The 21,630-nt window shown below is 36.2% G+C and overlaps 2 protein-coding genes across 5 annotated transcripts in view; one reads left to right on the plus strand and one right to left on the minus strand.

The window, feature by feature from the left end:
- LOC123321869 overlaps nucleotides 1–12,895 on the minus strand; it is a 243,046-nt gene extending 230,151 nt beyond the window's left edge. The window contains exons 1-3 of one of the 4 annotated variants that reach the window (XR_006538961.1): nucleotides 12,321–12,697; nucleotides 12,148–12,253; nucleotides 10,778–11,346 (exon numbers count right to left, since the gene is read on the minus strand). The gene's annotated coding sequence lies outside the window, so the exon portion shown is untranslated. Of the gene's footprint in view, nucleotides 1–93; nucleotides 130–10,777; nucleotides 11,347–12,147; nucleotides 12,254–12,320; nucleotides 12,741–12,860 lie in introns of those variants that run through there. The other 3 variants (XM_044909655.1, XM_044909654.1, XM_044909653.1) reach the window with 3 other exon arrangements.
- Nucleotides 6,920–7,420, plus strand: LOC123321741. The gene has a single exon (XM_044909477.1). It carries the CDS (start codon nucleotides 6,920–6,922, stop codon nucleotides 7,418–7,420), a length of 501 nt encoding a protein of 166 aa, XP_044765412.1.
- Nucleotides 12,896–21,630: the final 8,735 nt, after the last annotated feature.

The raw sequence follows: 21,630 nt of genomic DNA on the forward strand, positions 1-21,630 counted from the left end.
CATTTTTGATCAAGACTTCGATAACTTTCAATTCTTTCCATAATAATTTAAGTGCTACAATTTGCCGCTAAACTGACGTATCTGGGTACTTACGTTACATTTTTCATCAAGACTTCGAGTTTTATGATCCTGTAAAGTAACGTAAGTATCAAATAACCACTAAACCTATACAAAAACTTAAAAAATTCTTTTTTTTAATTAACTGTGGACATCAAAGAATCACCCTGGAAAATTTTGTACAATTTAAATAAGTTTAACCAGGTTAAATTAAAAACACGTTTTTTCTGCAAAATCGTTTTTGGTGACTTACGTCACTTTGGCAAATACATATCGATATGTGAAAAGATCACTTGTCATTGTTTTGTTAGTTGTCCATGCTTCAACTTGAATAAAAGTTTAGTCTTTGGCGAGATAGCAATTCGAACAGTTGTCTGATTCCACCCGATCCTCGATTTTCAACATTTAGAAACATCAGAAATGCCAGCCGATTTATCGACAAAAAGTCTGAGTAAAAATAAGCATCATAATTTCTTAAATAAGATGGGTGTTGTTATGTTGCAAACTTAATTAATATTATTTTGTTAAGTGGTGGTGTTGTAATGGTAACAAAATAATTATTAGTTATTCCCACTCTCGTTCCCACTTGATTGTTATTCTATGATGATTCTGTTCTATGATTGTATGTACAGATGAGCAGATGTCGAGATAATAAAAAAGTAAGTATTTATGCAGCAACCGGTGTGTTTTATCATTTAATAGGTCTATGGGCAGCATGCAAATTTATTTTTGTAGTACATATTTGACATTTGTATTGTATGCTTTATGAAGATAACCTATATGTTGATCTGTGTTCTATGACTCTCTATGATCTAATAACCCAAGGAGATATCATATATCTATTATACCAATATTGATAACACGCGTTCTAGACTACGACAAAAAGTGAAGACAAATCGTTGGGAGGAATCCACTTGTACGCAGGCGCGAATTTGAAGTTCGAAAATGACAGTCAAGATATTGGTTAGGTTGTTTTTATTTTTGACATTGGATGATTGAATGAATTCGAATGATGATTTATTTCAAATTCTTGTACAAATTTTGAGAAGAATTTTATATGAGGCGAAAGTTAATGAATATTAAATTCATCGAGAATGAATGTGTTTTTTCAACTTTTAGATGAATCAAGGAAAAGAGATCAAACCAAATAAGTGCATAAGAACTATTCACGCTATTATGATATGTGAAATAATAAGTGCCGAATAGGAATGGTATTGTCCATACTCAGTAAACTGAAGAGTGACATAATAACAAGTTCGTTGTATATTACTGTTTCATACCAGTTGCAATATTGCGTGTACGTGTAAACATCATACTTATCTCACCTCCTGAATTTCCCTCCTTGTAAATCTACTCAATACTCAATAAAAAATATTATTGGGTCAACATTTAATGTAATATGTAGTTATATTATATCTAGGTATATAAAAGTACAGAGTGCTCATTAAAAGAGCCATGGTTTCTGTAGAGTATTCGAAATATACTGTACGCAGCGCGATAACTAATATAGTTGAAATATGAGTTATGTAAACCATAAGCAGATTTGTTCCAACTCGTGGCATTCGATTTAGGCCCGGTACTTTCAGGTGCGAATAAATAAATTTATTCGCATTTATTCAGTCTTATTCGTAAGATTAGTAAAAATGCAGTCTTTTCACTTTCAGATAGTGTTATTCATCGAATAAATCTGTCATTGAAACTTAATTAGAAGAGTTTATTTGTCATAGATCGAATGTCGGTACGTCATTATTCGTTGAATAAAATTTATTCGAAGGTGAAAGTACCGGGCCTTAGAGAACTTATGTGAATGAAGTGTTTCCTACAATTAGCGAGTTTTCTTTAATACATCACATTTTGATTATTGGAATAGTGAAAAGTGAAGAAGGACAAGAGGAGTTCATAGGTGGGAGTTCAAAAGTGACAAAAGGAGTTCAAAAGTGGGTAAACAAAAAATACTGAATTTCAAGTTCATTTGAATTCGGTTCGGAATTGGATAAATTTCCAAGCCAGTTCAAGTTGTGCTTGTCAACATAATAAAATTGGATTAATTTCCAACTTAGTTCGAAATCAGCTTGTTAACCAAAGAAATTGAATAAATTTCCAAGTTAGCTTAAATTGAGCTTGTCAACTGAATAAAATTGGATAAGTTTCCAAGTTAGCTTAAATTAAGCTTGATTCGACGGAAGTCCATTGTGAGGTGTTCAATCAATGTAAGGGGGTGAAATTAGTGAAATTGACATCAATGAGAAGATTTTAGGTTAGAGAATAGGGGGGGCATCGACAATTATTATAAATCATAGAATTGTATGTGGATTAGTAATTTAAAAATTTAAAATATAAGAGGATAATGGAAACATTAACAATTTTTGAGAGAAGGTGGAAAATTATATTAGCCTCCCCTTTTTTGACGACATCTCCTACCAAATATCTTATGTTCTAAAACAACAGAATGTTGGTTATGCAACCCAAAATAACAATTCTGTTAGTTCTAAGAGGTTAGTTTTAGTTCAAATGTATCGTTATTAATTGTCAATGTCAGAGCAAAAAGACGCGGCAATTTTTCTACATGTCTCAGTAAGTGTAAGTCTTGATGCAAACGTTGATGCGTTATGAGTGTATGTAAATGCTCCACAAGTGTGTAATAAACCATAAAAAGGATTCAACGTTTTTCACTGAACCTCTAAAATCAACAGGTTATGGGCCTCGTTATGGGCCCAGTTAACCGAGTGAATTGCGGAGTTTGAAAAGTGAAAACGAACAAATTCTAGAAAGTTGGAACTTATTACGGTTAGACTGTGGTGCGGAAAATCTCATAAAGCGGGAAGAAAATGGCGTCCGGAAGTACGATCACAGTGAAGCCATTGACGGAAACGGGTTTGGAAATTGGGAATTTAGAGTGAAACTTCTGCTAGAACATCACGAAGTACTAAACGTAATTACCGAGGAACCCCCAGTCGGTGACGAAACAGTTGCTTCTGCTTGGAGAAAGAAGGACCTACGAGCAAGAAACTTGATCGTACAATGCTTGAACGACAACGTGCTGGAGATGATAAAGGGCAAGGGAACGGCCAAGGAAATCATGCAGACACTGAACAAAACTTATGCAAAAAGTGGAGTAGCTACACAGGTTCAGTTACAAAGTAAGCTCAGGAATATGAATTTTACTAGCACAAATTCATTGAACGAATTTATCATTGAATTCGAAAAAACAGTATCAGACCTGAAGAACTGTGGAGGAAACATGAGTGATGTTGAAATGATAACTCAATTATTATCTAGCATGCCGACCACATTTCAAACAGTAACAACAGCGATTGATATCTATTTTTGTCAGAATCAAAACGCAGTCACATTAGACTTTGTGAAATCGAAGCTGCTACAAGAGGAAGAAAGACAGAAAAAGGAACAAGGACAAGGAGAATCAAGTCAAGCTTTTATGGCACACAAGAAGAATTGGAAAAAGCCCGTGAATAAAAACCACGAAGACACTCGAGAAAAGAACACATTCAAGTTTCGATGCTATTTCTGTGGAGCGAAGGGCCATAAGAAGTCTGAATGTCGTAAAAGGAAAGCTCAGAATACTTGTAACCTCACTGAAAAAGATAAAGAAGAAGATATATGCTTCATAACCTCTGCAGGTACAGAAACAATATTAGAAACAAATAATATTGTCAATTTCATTATAGACAGTGGAGCGACAAACCACCTGGTCAACACCAGTATAGGAAAATATCTGACAGATGTCAAAGATATACATTGTAAAATAGGTAGCCAAGGTAGGAGAAACCATTATAAGTAGAAGACAAGGAACGTTGCATGTAGAGACTGAGAAAGGAAGAAAACTTACAATTAAGAATGTCCTAGAATGCGAAAATATAATGTACAATTTACTTTCTATTAGAAGAATGGAAGAGAAAGGCCTTCAGGTATTATTTCAAAATAAAAATGCAGTAATCATGAAAAATGGTACAGAAATGACAAAAGGAAATTTGAGAGGAAACTTATATACTTTAACATTAAACCTACAATCCACAGTAGAAGCGAACATAGCACAAGATCAAAATAACTTGTGGCACAAAAGAATGGGTCATTCCTCAAGATATGTATCAGAAGGAACTTGTGAAATATGTCTTAAAGGAAAACAAACAAGGTTACCTTACAAGAAGCTTGATGAGGAGAGAAAAGCAAAGAGAATATTGGAATCAGTATCTACAGATGTGTGCGGTCCCATAACACCAACATCTCACGATGGTAAGAAGTATTTTGTCACCTTCATAGATAATTTCAGTCATTTTTCAATTGTATACTGTATGGAACAGAAGAGTGAAGTATTGGAAAAGTTTAAGACATATGTATCGATGGTTGAAGCTAGGTTTAGTTGCAAAATCGAGAGACTAAGATGCGATAATGGTGGAGAATATATATCCAAAGATTTTAAACAGTTCTGCAGAAACAAAGGAATAAAGGTACAATATACTGTCCCACACAACCCCCAACAAAATGGTATTGCCGAGAGGTTCAACCGAACCATCCTAGAAAGAACCAGATGCATGATATTCGATTCTGAAGTAGACAAAATATTCTGGAGTGAAGCAATCAAAACTGCAGCTTATCTAATCAACCGAACTGCTACCTCTACAATAGCAGAGAAGAAGACACCAGCTGAATTATGGTATGGGGAAAAACCAAATCTTGAGAAAATAAGAATATTTGGATGTGATGCCTATGTCCATACTATAAAAGAAGAAAGAAACGGAAAATTGGATGCATGTAGCAGAAAAATGATCATGATGGGTTACACAGACAACGGCTATAGAATTTGGGATACAGAAAAACATAAAATAATTACAGCAAGAAATGTTATTTTCAACGAACACTGTAAAGAAAACAAAGTTAATATTCCTATACAAGACGACAGCTACACTGAAGATATTAAATGTGAAATAAACAATGATCATCAAAACAGCCTTGAAGAAAATCATGAAACCGAAGATAAGTCAAAGGCGAAAACAAGAAGTGGTAGAGAAATAAAATTACCCAGAAGGTATGAAAATTATGACATGAATCAAGAAGAAAACCTAATGATAGCATTATCTGCGGGAAATCTGTTAGAAGAATTACCTCAAACATTTGATGAAGCAATGTCCATAGGAAAAGGATGGGAAGAAGCCATTGAAAGTGAAATGAGTGCGTTGATCAAAAATGAAACGTGGGACATAGTGCGGAGAACGCGAAATCAGAGTGTAATCGATTCGAAATGGGTTTTCAAAGAAAAAGAACTTGACGGAAAATTAGTGAAGAAAGCAAGATTAGTAGCTCGCGGTTATAAGCAGTGCGATCAAAGCTACGAAATGTATTCACCAGTGGCGCGTATGGTTACACTCAGGGTGTTGTTCTCCCTATGCGTTCAACAAGATTTGTATATCGGACAACTGGATGTGAAGTGGGCATTCCTAAATGGCGATTTGAAAGAACCAGTCTACATGGAGATACCTAAAGGACTTAAGATAAAACAACACAGCCCTGACATGGTATGTAAGCTGAAAAAGGCGTTATATGGTCTTCGACAAGCCCCGAAGTGTTGGTATGAAAAACTACACTGTAATTTGACAGACATCAGTTTAAAAAGGTCAAATTCAGATCCTTGTTTATATTACAATGCTGATATATTTTTGATTGTGCATGTTGATGATTTAGTTTTGTTCTCAAGGTCATTGGAGAAGTTGAAAGACTTGAAACAAAGATTGATGACACAATTTGAAATGAGAGATTTGAGTCCAAACGTGTCAAAAATATCTACACTAAATTTTCTTGGATTGAATATTGTCAAAAATGAAAAATTTTTGTTTGTAAATCAAAAGAATTTAATAAATAAAATTTTGAACAAGTTCTGTATGAACGATTGCAGCTTATCGGATATTCCGATACAACCAAAAATTAATTTGAGTAAAAATGATTTTGAGAATGAAAGTATTGATAAATTACCTTATAGACAATTGATAGGTCATCTTATGTATGTGATGTTAGGTAGTCGACCAGATTTGTGCTTTGCAATTACATATTTCAGTCAATTTCAAAATAATTTTGGTAGAGAACACTGGAAATTTTTGAAGAATGTTCTCAGATATTTAAAGGCCACACAAAATTTTGGATTAAAATTTGTTAAATCTAATTGTGAAGATAATATTATTAGTGCTTATATCGATGCTGATTTTGCTAATGATCTGAATGATCGGAAAAGTGTTTCAGGATTTTGTATAAAAATATATGATAATCTAGTATTTTGGAAAAGCAAGAAACAACCAACTGTATCATTATCAAGTGCTGAATCTGAATATGTTGCACTATCAAACTGTGTTACAGAATCAATCTTTTTGTCACAATTGTTAAGCGAAATTTTAAATAAGAATACATTTCCTGTGAGGATTTTTGAAGACAATCAGTCTTGTATCAAAATGGCTGAAACCTTAGAAACAAAAAGAACTAAACACATTGATGTGAAACATCATTTTATTAGAGATTGTGTCAGTAAAAATGAAATAAATCTGAACTATATTCCAAGTGATCAGCAAGAAGCTGACATTTTTACTAAAGCTTTGAATACTGTAAAATTTAAGTATTTTAGAGAGAAATTGAATGTTGTTTGCATAAATAATTTGTAATTCAATAAACTCAGAATTGAGGAGGGGTGTTGGTTATGCAACCCAAAATAACAATTCTGTTAGTTCTAAGAGGTTAGTTTTAGTTCAAATGTATCGTTATTAATTGTCAATGTCAGAGCAAAAAGACGCGGCAATTTTTCTACATGTCTCAGTAAGTGTAAGTCTTGATGCAAACGTTGATGCGTTATGAGTGTATGTAAATGCTCCACAAGTGTGTAATAAACCATAAAAAGGATTCAACGTTTTTCACTGAACCTCTAAAATCAACACAGAAGAACCTAAAAATCTCATTTAAAACACAAAACACCCTGCAACAATTACTGGTATACAATAAAGACCCTATACCCATTCTAGAGAAAGCTGGGGTTTACAAACTCAAATGCGGTGAACCTAGCTGCAACATTGTCTATATAGGTAGGAGCGGAAGAAACATAGCGACCAGAATAAAAGAACACCTCATGAGTCAAAGGATCATGTCCAATAATAAATCAATATTCGGTAAACACCTCAAAGACACCAACCATGAATTCGACCCCAACACAGATGTAGAACTTCTTCACCCGGTAGACTATGGTTTTAAACAAGAAACTTGGGAAGAACTAGAAATATACAAACATTCCCAAAGCAGATACGAAGAACCCGTAAAAATCATGTCTACGAACACTGTACCACCTCTTTTCAAAATTCTCAAAAATTGTTAATGTTTCCATTATCCTCTTATATTTTCAAATTTTTAAATTACTAATTCACGTACAATTCTATGATTTATAATAATTGTCGATGCCCCCCTATTCTCTAACCTAAAATCTTCTCATTGATGTCAATTTCACTGTTAATCTGTTTCTGTATAATGTGATTTTACTGTTCTGATCTTTGACATAACTATTAATGTGAGAACTTCGTTTGAAACTTGGACTAATTTTCTTGTTATGACTAAGCTTCAACGTTGTAAGTAAATAATAACAACTTTTATTTAACAAATATGCTCACACAACCTTACTTACAGCGGATCAATTTTATAACCCGAAGATGGCATATTGCCGAAACATGTAGTTAATTATTTGACCGAACAATAAATGAAGCGAATGAATAAGTGAGGATAAGACTAATTTCACCCCCTCACATAAATTAAGCTTGTCAGCTAAATGAAATCCGAGATGAAATCGGATGAAGTTCCAAGTTAGCTCAAATTAAGCTTGTCAAATTAAGAAAATTGGATAAATTTCCAAGTTACCTCAAATCATTGGATAAAGATAAGTGGTCTTTATACAATGCTCAAATTGAGGTTGTCAACCAAATAAAATTGGAAAAGTTCTAAGTAAGCTTGAATTAATCAAAAAAAATTGGAACAATTTCTCCAAGTTAGCTAGTGAACCAAAAGACCCAAACTCTCATGCGCCAATATACTAAAATGCAATATCTGGTATCTGATTTCTAGAATGAACACTCTTTCGGGAATCGAGCAATTCCAATGCGAAGGTGATCCACTATCTCTAGGATCTAGATGGGAGAAATGGAAAAGAGCGCTACAGATCTATCTTGCCGCATCGGACATAGCAGAACCAGCCAAAAAGAAAGCCATCCTCTTACACTCGGGTGGCATGGCATTGCAAGAAATATTTTATAGATTACCTGGAGCAGATATTGATCCCACAGTGGATGGCAATCAAGTCCTAGATGTCTTCAAGTTACTGATTACTGATTGCTGGGTGTGTTGGACGGACTAACCCAAACCTGCCACCGCGACCAACGGTCTATTGTAGCACACAAGCATGCTCAAAGAGCTAAATCTCTCCCTCTAGTCCCATCCTACCCAAAAAGGAGATGATGTCGGAGGGGGAGTGATTCTTGAGTTCCTCTAGGATCATCTTCGGAGAGCCGAAAACTCCGAGTCTGACCCTGTCTGCCGCCGGGCAGTCACAGAGGATATGCTCAATTGTTTCGTCTTCCTGTAAGCAGAGTCTGCAGAGTGGGTCGTTGACGATTTTGAGTTTTTTGAGGTGGGCTCTGAGTCTGCAGTGTCCTGTAAAAACCGCTATTATGGATCTCAAATTAGTTCTAGAAAATTCTAGCCAGCGACTGGTGTATGGGCTGGGAGGAACTGAAATAGCCCTAAGCGAGTGACGCAATCCAGGACGGTTGCGCCAGTGCTCCAGGACCTTTTGCCTTATCCAGCTGTTGTTTCGGTCCCTGATTAAGGAATTAGGAATTCCTATTTGATGAAGAAAACGAAAACGAGGCTTCGCGGTAGGTCGAAGAGGGCTTGGTTCGTTAGATTGTTAAAGTGTTTTGTGTTTTAATATTTCCAGGATTCCAAAATTCGAAAATAGATATCGAGAAGCTTCAACAACAGATGAAGTTCCTGTCTTCAAGTTAGCTTTACAAAAACTTGATGAGTATTTCCGAGAGTATTTCTTACCTAAGCAAAGTAAGTTATTTGAACGATATTCATTCCGTTTGATGAAGCAGGCAGATGATGAGAAATTTGATAAGTTTTTGGTGCGACTGAGACACCAAGCATCGAAGTGTCAGTTTAGTGATATAGAAGAACATTTAATCGATCAAATAACTGAAAAATGTAAATCGAAAGATCTGAGAGGGAAAATGTTATCTCTAGGATACAATATCAAACTAGATGATATCATATTGGAAGCTAAAGCCTTGGAATCTGTGAATCGACAAATGCAGAAATTTGAAGATGCTGATAAAGCCACCCCTAGCACTAGCGACACCGACTTAGAAGTTATAAGGAAAAAACTTCGCGCCTCACAGCGGAAAAGCATCGAGTAGGGGTAGTTTGCAGGCAGTACGGAGAATGTATCTTGAATAGTCAGCACTCATTTGTGTGAAAATCGCATTTTGTCAGTTGTTAAAAATTTCTCACCTAGGTGTTTCAGTTCGGGAAATTATATCGAACAATTTTATTTTTCAAACGAATTGTTTGAATTATCGAATTTATAGGTACCGACCATCAAATATTCATATTCTTCCAACTTCTAGTCTAATCATAATCCGAATCGCAGAAGTAATTTTTGGGCGAAAATAAAAGTTGGTCAGAGATATAGAAGGGGGAAAATGGAAAAACCATTAAGTCTCTAAAAAATAAAGTACAACACATGAAAGAAGTGATGGACTTTTTGAAAGAAGATCAACGTATTTCTGAAAATGCTGCCCATCATTTGGAGAAATCCTTCGATTCAGTGCCACATTTATTGATGAAAAGATATTTGAAAAATGTAGAGAATGATACTGTGAGCGATGAAAGTTATCCTCCAGTCTTGAGGGAATTTGCAGCAACCCTCCAGTTCTACTCCGGTAAAGCCTATGAAGATGAAGAAGTCAGGAAAAGATTTGCTATGGCACTTCCTCATCAAGCCACTGTAAGGAAATGGTACAAAAATCTGAATTGTGAACCAGGATTTTTATAGCCTGCTTTTGATGCTCTGGAAGCCATAGTTCAGAATTCAAGTACAAAAATAATCTGTTCCCTCTTATTAGATGAAATGTCAATAAGCAAACAAATTGATTTTGAGGTTAAAAGACATGGGGCTATGTAAGTGTTGGGGTTGGTGTAGAAAATGATGAGATGCAAATAGCAAGTGAAGCTCTTGTTCTTTTGGTAGTTTCACATACAGGCCATTGGAAGATGCCAGTTGCTTATGTCTTTGTTACTGCTCTAACATCTAAAGAAAAGGCTAACATAATAAACGAATCCCCAATTCACTCACATGATATTGGAATTGATATAACGTCTGTTACCTGTGATTGTCCAAGTGTTAATTTCAGTATGATGAAAGAACTTGGTTGCAATTTCGATAATGTTCATGAGATGAAGACATGGTTTGAACATCCAGTAGATAAAACCAAGAAAATTTATAGTGTACTGGATGCATGCCACATGCTAAAACTCATGCGGAATAGTTTTGCAAGTTTGCAGCAGTTCAATGATCCCAATGGAGAAATTATAAATTGGAAATATGTAAAACAATTACATGAATTACAAGAGCAAGAGGGTGTACATATAGCCAATAAGCTGATGAAGGTAAATAAGATCATAGAATTTCAGTTCACAAAACTGATTATGATTTTTACTTAACTAAAGGCTTCAACACTATACTCTCAACTGGCTTTCCCACACAATATATTACTGTCGAGGGCATGCCTGATATATGTATATGGAATTCTTGACTTAAAGAGTCAATCTCACACATGAAAAATCCTATAGAATATTTTCTCGAATGTCCTGAATTTCTAAATTTCAATTAAACAGTACATAATTGTATGGATAGATAGAAGAATGTTATATTTTTGTTTTTGTTGAGGGCTTATAGTATACACATTATGTGCTCTGTTAGTTCACCACTCAATTGTATATAATTTGCTATGTTGTATAAATTCCCATAATAATGGTAAATACAACATTCATAATTGGATTTTGGGATGAAAACTGAATGTTGTCTATTGATACAGTTTCATTTCATCAAAAACAGAAATTGGCTGTTCGTGAGGCACTTAAATAACAAATAATTTCAAAATGTCCCATACTCAGTCGCATACCAGAACAATAATTGTTCTCTAGAAAGAAAATATATTCATTCTGGGAATGTATTCAAAGTAAGCCTTAACCCTTAACCGGCGTGGCCAGAAATTTTAACACTCCGTGCGTGGCGGAGTCCCTGGGACTCCAGAGTTTTCAAACGATTTTTTTCTGTTCTAAATGGCGAATTGGTTCCTGTTTCGTTGAAAAAATAATGACAGACAAACATTGAAATATGATTTAATATTTGAATATGAATAACATCTAATAAACAACTCAATAAATGTGATAAACAAAAAATAAACTTAAAAATATCTCTTAAAAATGAACATCATGATTTTCTCTTGATTCATTGGATATAAGTGAAATCGAAGTTCTTCTTTTATTGAAATATGTTCAATACATTCTGTTATAACGGAAAATGAAAAATTTCCACTTCTAATGATAAAGAAAAAAATTCTGACAATGGTCCAAATCTCACTGCAGAAAAATAAAAAATTACGAGTCACGTATAGTTTCAATGCAACGAATACAAATTTTTTTGCTACATTGCAGATAAATTGATTTTTTGCAGTTCACACATAAATGGGCAGTTTTTCTCTTCAACTTCAAATTTGAATCTGTTTCCTTCACGACCTTCGTATTTTGCGCCATGGTCTCTGAATTGAAAAATTACACTATCCGCGTCACGGAGTCCGACGGACTCTAAGCTGCTCAGAAAACGTACTTCTCGTGAAAATGCAATGAAATCCACTGAGCTATCGATGAGTTACCCCACCTCAGGAAGGTACTCAGACGCGCGATGTACTCGACCAATTAAATCGAAGTTTACACGATAATTTCAACATGTGAGAGTCCGAGGGACTCCGCAACGCCGGTTAAGGGTTAAACAGGGGCTCCATGAAACCATCCTTCATTCAAGCAGTATAAATCTGATATAATGAACATAATGTATCTGATGTAAGGATGTCACTTCCATTCTCAATTTTGTTTTCATCTTATTTTTGCATGTCATGAAAAACAAATGGTTTTTGGTAATTCATTATACGAGCTGAAATACTCACTTCAGAAACTGTCTTCAGAGACTTCCCTGTCTCTGGTGTCTTCAATAATTCATTCCTCGTTCAATTCCAAGAAGCCGTAACCGAGCAATCATTGTTAGATCGAAATTCTAAAACAACTCAGCCCTTCACATTTCACACAGAAATCATGGAATAACTATTTCACATTGTCTTGTTTCATAATCTCTAAACAGCAATCGTCATCATAGACTTATAATTATTTATAAGTCCATGATTATCAATCATTCAACACGTAATCAACAAACACTAACCTAACATAACCATAACCTAACCAAAGAGGAACTCTATGACCTAACTTAATCAAAGCATTGTGACTTTCTTCTTCTTCTTTTTCTTTACTATGTGTTTGACAACCAGGCCGATTCGAAGTGGGGTGAAATCTGTAAGGTTCTCTAATGACACCTTCGTTCTTCGTATAATATAATTGTTGGGGAAACTCAGTTTATAAGAGAGAAATGTGGACTGTATTGTATTTTAGTTAGAAAAAATGGCAAACGAACGATCTGGCAACAGGAATCTTACCTGTCTGCTGTTCAACGGTGTTAATCCTTTTTGTCTTCCTGAACAATGGCACGTGCACGGCACTTTGCGGAATATTTATCTTCACTAGCAGGGGCTTGACACTTCCTTACCCCCACCCCAAATACGGTTTTTAGTTCTGCAATCAGTCGCTATGTGGCACTGCATACGAAAATATATATCATATTCTCCACAGATTACTGTATTCTGACATATTAGATTTGTGAACGCCAACAGTGTCAATGTCAATATGCTTTAATGCAAATTCTTGTTTACAAACGAGATCTTATACGAGAGTAAATTAAAAATACCCATTTATTGAACTCGACAGTTTTATCAGGAAATCAATTTTCTTGTAAGAAATATTTGATTGAAAGAACCACGTAATTATAACATTAATCGTTTATACTTAAACCAATCCCTTTAAAAATTGTGTTAATGGAAATGAAAGTCAAACTGTGTAGTCAGTTATTAAGCCACTCCGTGGGGTCAATGATGAAGCTCATTTCTCAATGGGGTAAGTATTTTTTGAAACATAATAATACCAAAATTTACTATTTTCCTTTTTAGAAATCAAGCATCCGCTTCAGCTTCACAGAGAGGCTATCGACACTGCTGACGTTATAACTATTCTTGGATGAGTTATTTGATTCGTTGAATGTATCCAGAGCTTGGACATCCACTGCGAAACTCTTAAAGAAGATGGTTAGTATTCAAACAGAACACAATGTTGTTTGGGAGCAGGCGATACAAATTTTCAACAGTATTTTATTTTATTGCCCTCGAAAGAAAAGATCCATTGTGGTGCCCACTTTGAAGAATATAGTGACAACATTGAACGCATTCCTTTACCTTACTCAAAAACCGTTCAATGATTATCACTTTAAATATATTCTCACTGGGGCTTTCAATCAAGATTGTTTAGTAAACTTTTTTGGGTACATTAGAGCACATGGAGTAAGGAATACTAACCCAAATGTTGAACACTTTATTTCATCATTCAAAACTTTAGTTATTAATAATTTCATGTCGGTGCATTCCTGGTGATCTAACTGTGAGGAAGATAAAACAGGGAGTTGTTGTTTAGAGACTCTGAAATCTTTCCTGCAGGAAAATATAAAATCCACATAGGTCTTTGGGCAACTAATTTTTTCTTTTCCGAATTATTCATGCATTCTAAGCTTTGGCATGCTGTTTTTGATTTCTATTGCCGACTCCCAACAAACATTGTGTCCTTTTTGGATAATGTTGAAGATTTCTGAACATATAATAATTTCAACTTCATTTCCTATGAACAATATTATTACTGATGAGGATAAATTCAGATGCATACCACCCGACGATATGAATATCGACAAGTGTTACGATCTGAATTGAGCTAGCCAGCTTGTCGATATTCATATCGTCGGGTGGTATGCATCTGAATTTATCCTCATTATTTTATTCATTGCCTCCCTGTTTAGGCGTGATCATTCTTTATTAATATTACTACTGTTTATTATAATTATTGTCTTACGAAGATATGTGACCCTGTTGACATTTTACCTCTGCTCATATATTCATTGCCATAATTATAGCTTATGTATTTCCATATTTTTTTTTCCTGTGCTGGGTATATCAATATATGTATATTTTTCATGACAAGTTTTATTTCTCCTTAAAATTCGCCCTAATAATCCATATTATACTATCGACGTCTAAAATACTAGTGAATGGGCTAATTTAAATTTCCCGCCATGCGATTGCAGTTTCCAGTTATACCGACATTTCTCCCGGTTAGTTGGGTGGCAGCCGCATGGGGGCGCTGAGGGCGGGATAAACTGTATTTTGCATCGTAGAACGTGAGTGTCAGATCTATTCTACTCTGTAATCTGTGTTCACTAGCGTGTTAGAAGCGAAAACATAGAGTGATTCTTGGCAGGTTTTTTTTAGCGAGCGATGTTTACACTGTTGCGTCTTCTGTTCATCTCATGCATGTGTTACCCGTCTTGGGTCGAGGAAGGGAGACCCCTGATACCATGTGGCGCGAAAAACTTTTATTTTAAAAATTAACGTTAGTTTCCCAAACATCCTGCCCCGGGAAAATGTTTGCAACGTTTTAAGTATAAAAAAATTAAATATAATGAACGAATGGGTGGCATTCGTTTGCTGAGCAATTTATACCAAATAACTATAAATAAATACCCAAAGAGCAAAATAAGAGAAAAAAAAAATATATTAGCAATTGTTGCTTGTGCACGAAAATCCCCAATGTTAAATTAATATAAAATTTAATGGAATAGCAAAAAAAAAACAGATTATCACTCAACAGGGAACGGGCAGAGTTTCACTAGTGGTCGTGTCAGAAAACCTGAAATCGTTTTCACTGTGGCGACCCTAGTGACATTGTCATCGCCAGGATGCAATGCTACGATTCGAGCTAGGCTCCACTTCCCAGGAGGTAGATTATCTTCCTTGATCAACACAAGAGAACCGAGGCGAGGTGGAGAAGTGAAGTCTAGCCACTTGCTGGCGACAAATCGCTGCAAAGCAGCCACAAAAATTTCTGCAGAAAGATCGCTTGCTAATTCTACATGAACGGCTTTTGTGGCAAGACAAACGAAGACACAAATGTATGCTTTGCACGATTTGACTCCGCGATGACGTGACAAAGTGATTAAAAAAAGACCTCCGAAGTCAACAGCGGAATGGAGGAAAGCTTTGGCTTGAGTGATTCGCGTTTCTGGCAGCGGAGCCATTGGAGGTTGAAATGACTTCGGTCGAATCTTCCAACAATAGACACACTTCGAAATCACAGAATCAGTGGCGGCCCGTCAGGGACGGCAGGGTCGGCAGTGCCGACCCAAAATTTCACGAGCAGCAAAAATGTGAATTCTCACTTGTGTAAAATAATAATGTATTAGAAATTCTCCAAACATTACATAGCTCTCAATAAATTTCATAAAAATATTAGGCATATGATATCTGATATCAATGGAATATGGAACTCTTTGAAATACGCTGTTTCAAATTAAATCCCTACTCGGTCCGTAGACAAAATACGCTCATCTCCAATCGAGCTATGAAGACAGCGCCGCAGATGCCTTCTCTAGCGACCGAGTGACCGTCCGTTCGTACTGTTCATTCTAGTACGGCATGCCGTATCTGCATTGTAAACATATCGAAGGAGCGCCAATATCAATGAGTCAAATTGCTTCAAACTTGAATAATTTTTGTTGGAATTTCATTCGGATAACAATTAAAATTAGATAAGCCTCTTATTTAATGTTTTTTCCGCCAATATCCGATAGTTTCAGTTTCACATAACAAATTACAAGAGATCGCTGTTATTTAAAACGAATTTTTAATGTATTTGTTAATTTTTATAAACGTGAGTGCTGAATATATAATACTAATGAAATGCCGAAAATTTTTTAAGACCTTTTCAAAGGATAAAGACCAAAACTATGATGAAAGTTGATATTGTTGGCTCAATACTTCGCACGGTGTAGGACATGTAGGTCCGGCAGGCAGCGACCCTGCCGACCCTAGAACGCCTCTCTTCGGTAACTCGAAGAGTGATCGTTCGGGATATCTCGATTCTATCGTTTGCGCTTTAGGTGATGTTAATTTCTCGCAAATCTCAATTTCGTTAGAATGCACTTTTGTTTGTTTTTCCAATTTTATTTTATGGATGAGCATTTTTAGAGTATTTTTATTTGTTATATTTATTTTCGGTTCTTATTTTCATATTTGTTCCGAAATTATGTTTATTTTTCAAGTGGTATGCAGGGCTAAAATAGTTATTTCTCAATCATTTTTTATTTTCCGGATAATCTTAAGAGATTATTGAAACAGAAACAAAAATTTTGGCGAAACTCCACTATGAAAAACTAACGCACCCAGTGCAGTACCCCATGGTGATGTGGAAACCTGCATAATACATAGGTATAGAAAATATTTGAATAAAAAAAAAAATATATATATATATATATATATCTGCCGACCCACGATAAATATGCTCGAGCCGCCACTACACAGAATTGATTGCACGTTTACTTGAAAGAATCCAAAATCTCTGAGAAATCAAATATTGGGTTGTTCGTGGTCCAGCATGCAAATATTTTTTGTGATAATGTGCTATAGTCAGCGTAGTGAATCGACTTTGGCGAGGCAGTAGGATCGGAAACTTTGCGTCGTGTCTCAACTGAGCTTTCTCAATTCGACCTCCTACTCTTAAAATTCCTTCTGAATCAAGGAAGGCGTACAATTTTCGAAGCGGCAGCGAAAATTTTTTACTCTCAAATTCACGAAAGAAATGTTTCTGCTGAACATATTTAACTAACATTAGCAGAGCGGTGTACAGTTCAGAATTGGTGAGGTGAGCATAAGTTGTACGTTGACGATCTTTAACATTCGATATGAATCTTAACAAATAAGCAGTGACTCTTAGTAACGTGTCAAAGGATGAAAACCGATTTATTAAGGTTTGCAGAACATGATCATCATCTGACAGAAGAGTTAAAAAGTTCAATGTTCGTTGTTCTTCTACTGGATATGAGAAGGATGAATGCGGAATGAATATCGATATTTCACGTTCTCTTAACAATGAGGGACCCGTGAACCAAATGTTAGCAGACAAAAGTTTAGATGGTAAGAGACCTCGAGATGCCAGGTCAGCAGGGTTATTTTCTGAATTAATGTAAACCCAGGAAGTTTGCGGTATATGAGATTGAATGTATGAAACGCGGTTTGCAACGAATGTCTTCCAACGATTGGGCGTGCCTTTGAGCCAATGGAGAACAATTTGTGAATCAGACCAAGAAACTACCTTCTTTATCGATATGACATCACTAAAAACGTCAACAACAAAGCGCATAAGTTTAGTTAAAAGGACAGCAGCGCATAATTCGAGGCGAGGTATCGTGATTTTCTTCAAGGGAACAATCTTAGACTTTGCGCACACAAAATGCGTAGTAATTCTGTCAGCGCCTAACGCTCGCAAATAGACTACACACGCGTATCCTTTTTCACTGGCATCACAGAAACCGTGAATTTCATAGAAAGCGTCACTCCAGAGGAGAACGGTGGAAATAGACGGTTATTACGGTTAACTTTTGAAATCCTGGCAAGTCACTCCCTCTGTCGGCGGAAATCGGTACAGTGGCTGGTCTCAGTCGAATGGCAGTGCACCCTGTCTCTCTCTCCTTGTCTCTCTCTCTCTCTCTCTCTCTATCTCCCTCTGTGGTCCTCAAAATGGCTGCCAGTCAGACAGCAGGTCGGAAGGAACTGTCAACCTGTAACTTGATCGGTCGGAAGTCGGCAATCTATTAACAAAATAAGCACCAAAAATACGGTAGGAACACCAAGTCCTCCTGGGACCCAACGGCGGTCGAATAACGGACGCGGAAGGCTGGCACTCTACACGGTCTACGATCAATAGGTCAAGTTTAAACGGTAGGTAAGTATTCTCAGCCAGTCCAACGGACTAAAGAAAGCGGAAAATAGCCCTCTGGTATGCACTACGTAAGGAATAATAATGCTACAAGTCACTTGCCTCAAACTTCTTGACGTAATTTCCAACTCACGGCAATAACACCTTACGCACTATTCTCGGCAGCTCGATCTCCACCAGAGTCCACCACAGAACACAAATAATATCTCCACTACTTCGCCCTTGACCTTCAGCGCAGGGCCTCGAATTACCCCTCTCCTCGGAAAACTTGCCCCACTATGGGTAACTCATCTCTCCATTGGATGCACTCAAATTGTTCGGTCAATCAGCTGGCTCGGAAAGAGACAGAAACAAGAAACAATTGAAGAAAAGGAAAAACTGAACAAGTTGAAAGACCTCTCTCGAGTCAGAAAAAGTACGGTTGAACGGAAAGTATTCTAAAATATATGAATTCTGAAAACAAAAGACATACATATACGCTTTTCGCTACAAATTTGGGACTGGTCGGTGGAAAACAATGTCGAAAATATTTTGGTGGTCAGGTCTTATTATGCAATAATCTGTGAAGAAATTTCCTTTTGTGGCGGACCGAAAATCTGCCCCGTCACAATTATTGTCGTCAACGATTAATGAAATACTGGAGTTCACTCATGCCTAGAGATATGAAGTTTGATTTTCTAAATTCCTGCAGAACATTCTTTTTTTTTCTTGGATCCATATTTCAGTTTGCTTTATAAAGTTTTTGCGGTAGCAGTTTGTTTTAAGGTTTGCTGGAAATATATCATATATTCTGGGCGCAAGATACAGATAGCGCAGACGACTGCGCACTTATAGCTAATAGCCCAGAGAATACTGGACACCTATAAATATATACAGGGCCGTCGCTAGGGGGTAGGCAGGGTAGGCGGCCGCCTAGGGCGCTAGGATTAAGGGGCGGCATTTTGAGCAACTTATGTACCGAATGAAAATAAATGCAGTTCAGTGAGCAACAAGAGGAATACCGAGAAATTTATCTAGGCGCGGACTCACTGATAAACGCAATATGCAGGGGCAATAAAAAACCATCAAAGGTGCCGCATTCGCATTCATATCATAAATATCCCTGGCAGCCTGTATGTTCCGCACTGTAGTGACCACTTTTTAAGAGTTATTTATGTTATAACTTATGAAACTTTTCGGCTTCGCTTTGATAAATAAGAACGACTAGTGTTGGATTTTTGGGGCGGCTTCTTTCACATTTCGGACATTATTTTCGTTTTCAATTTTCCAATCAGAATTCAGAATGTTGATTCCGGGGTGGAGTGTGAAAGATTTCAGAAAGTATTTTATTTCCATATTAACATTCAGTATTCCTACGAAAAGAAAGGAAAATTTTAGAGTTAATTTCCGGAATAAGTCAATTATATATTTATGCTCATTGCTTTTACAAACTAAGTTATCAATTTGAAGAGCTCTATAACTCGGTATTTTTCAAACATTGTTTCGGCACCGGGTAACAGGATAGAAATTTATAGAAAATCCTCAATAATGATGCTTATAATATATATTCAATATTTCCTATTCGTAATACCTTCACAACTCAGGGAATACTCTTGAACCCTATGGTTTAAAGAAAAATACCTATAGTTCGATAATTTTTCAGAATTTAATATGAATGTTTTCAATAAATAACTGTTTCTAATCCAATATAACTCTGCTCTCGTTTTTTCTTCCATCATTTGCTAATAGCTGAATGGGTTCAGGAATTAGGATCCAAATAAATGAAAGGAATTACAACCTGGAAGGAATGGCATTTTGTGGAAATGTTTTACCGATAAAAATGCTCTCTATGAATATTTTTTCAATTTTGTTGTGTGTTCTCTCAAAGGGGTAAAACTTGAAAATACTATTCCATTTTCATCTAGATCTTTTCAAAATTTCTCAATTTGATATTATGTGTTAAAAAGGAAACGATTCATGTTTTATGACTTGCCCGTAAAAGCAATATTCCCGTAACAAAAATAAAGTACGACGTTTGAGCATAAACGGCTGGAATTGAAAAATCTAGCATACAGTTGTAAAGTCGCTCTGATATCTATTGTAGCCTTCTTATTGGTAGATCCCCACAAAAATGTGAGTTCTTCAACTCTCCAACACTTAAGAGAAAAAAATGATAGGTAAGTATTTTTTTTTATTTCTCATACACCTTGAAAGTTTTCGAAGAAAGAGGTTTATTAGTTGAAAATCCCCCCTTAATGTTCGCAGAGGAATGACCTCTTACAATATTTCGCAAATACACAACCTGTATATATTATTCATCTTTTATCAATACTAAAAGTATTTTGGATTTTTCTACTATAATTCGAAAGTATGCTGATTTTTGTTTTTGATTATGTATCCATTGCTTATTGAATATTCTAGAAAAGATGCAATTTTTGCATACTCAGTTTACGCAATTCGTCAAAATTTATTTCTCCGTTAGTGCGCCAATTTAGAGCTTTGCCTAGGGCGCCAGTTTGGCTTGCGACGGCCCTGAATATATATACGAAGCTTAAGGCCTTAGACTCAATATCTACAAAACCAAAATCCTGGTAAGTTCGCCAGAAAGCCTTCAAACACATATCAGCCTGAAGAATGAAACTCTAGAACAGGTCGAGCAGTTCAAATACTTGGGAAGCTTCATAAATACTAGGGCTAGCCTAGACACGGAAATACACAACCGTATCAATTCGGCATCACGTGCATTCTGGAAGCTAAAAATCAGAGTGATTCAAAATCACGACCTCAATCTGAAGACCAAGACAGCTGTTTACAAAGCAGTCGTCCTTCCAACGCTTCTTTACGGAAGCGAAAGCTGGACGCCCTACAGGCGACATATTAAACCCTAATAGCACAAAGTAGTCCTATGGACATCCATAGGACGTCCTCTTCGGACATTACGGACATCCATGGGACGTCCATTTCTGGTACAATGGACGTTCTATGGACATCCGAGGGACGTACAAATGTCACAACTTTGAACCGAATTCGGACGTCCATCGCGGACGTCCAATGGATATCCCGTTGGGACCATCATTAGCTATCTCAACGGTACAAAAAATTACCACGACGTTGGCTGTCCTATCTATTACAATTTTAATATCCTAGAACCCAATGTCTTACACTCAGACGCAGATCGTATTTTCTGCGTTGTTCCCATTTTCATCCATACTTACTAGAAAGTTTTTACACTTGGCCCGGATTCGAACTCACGAATACGTGGGGACATCGTATTACTGAGCTCTCGCTGCAACCGTCCTAGCTACTGAGACCATACGATATACCTACTTGTAGGAACATATTCATTATATTGTTAACTGA

Source organism: Coccinella septempunctata, chromosome X, assembly GCF_907165205.1.
Source record: "Coccinella septempunctata chromosome X, icCocSept1.1, whole genome shotgun sequence".
Taxonomy (NCBI): Eukaryota; Metazoa; Arthropoda; class Insecta; order Coleoptera; family Coccinellidae; genus Coccinella; species Coccinella septempunctata.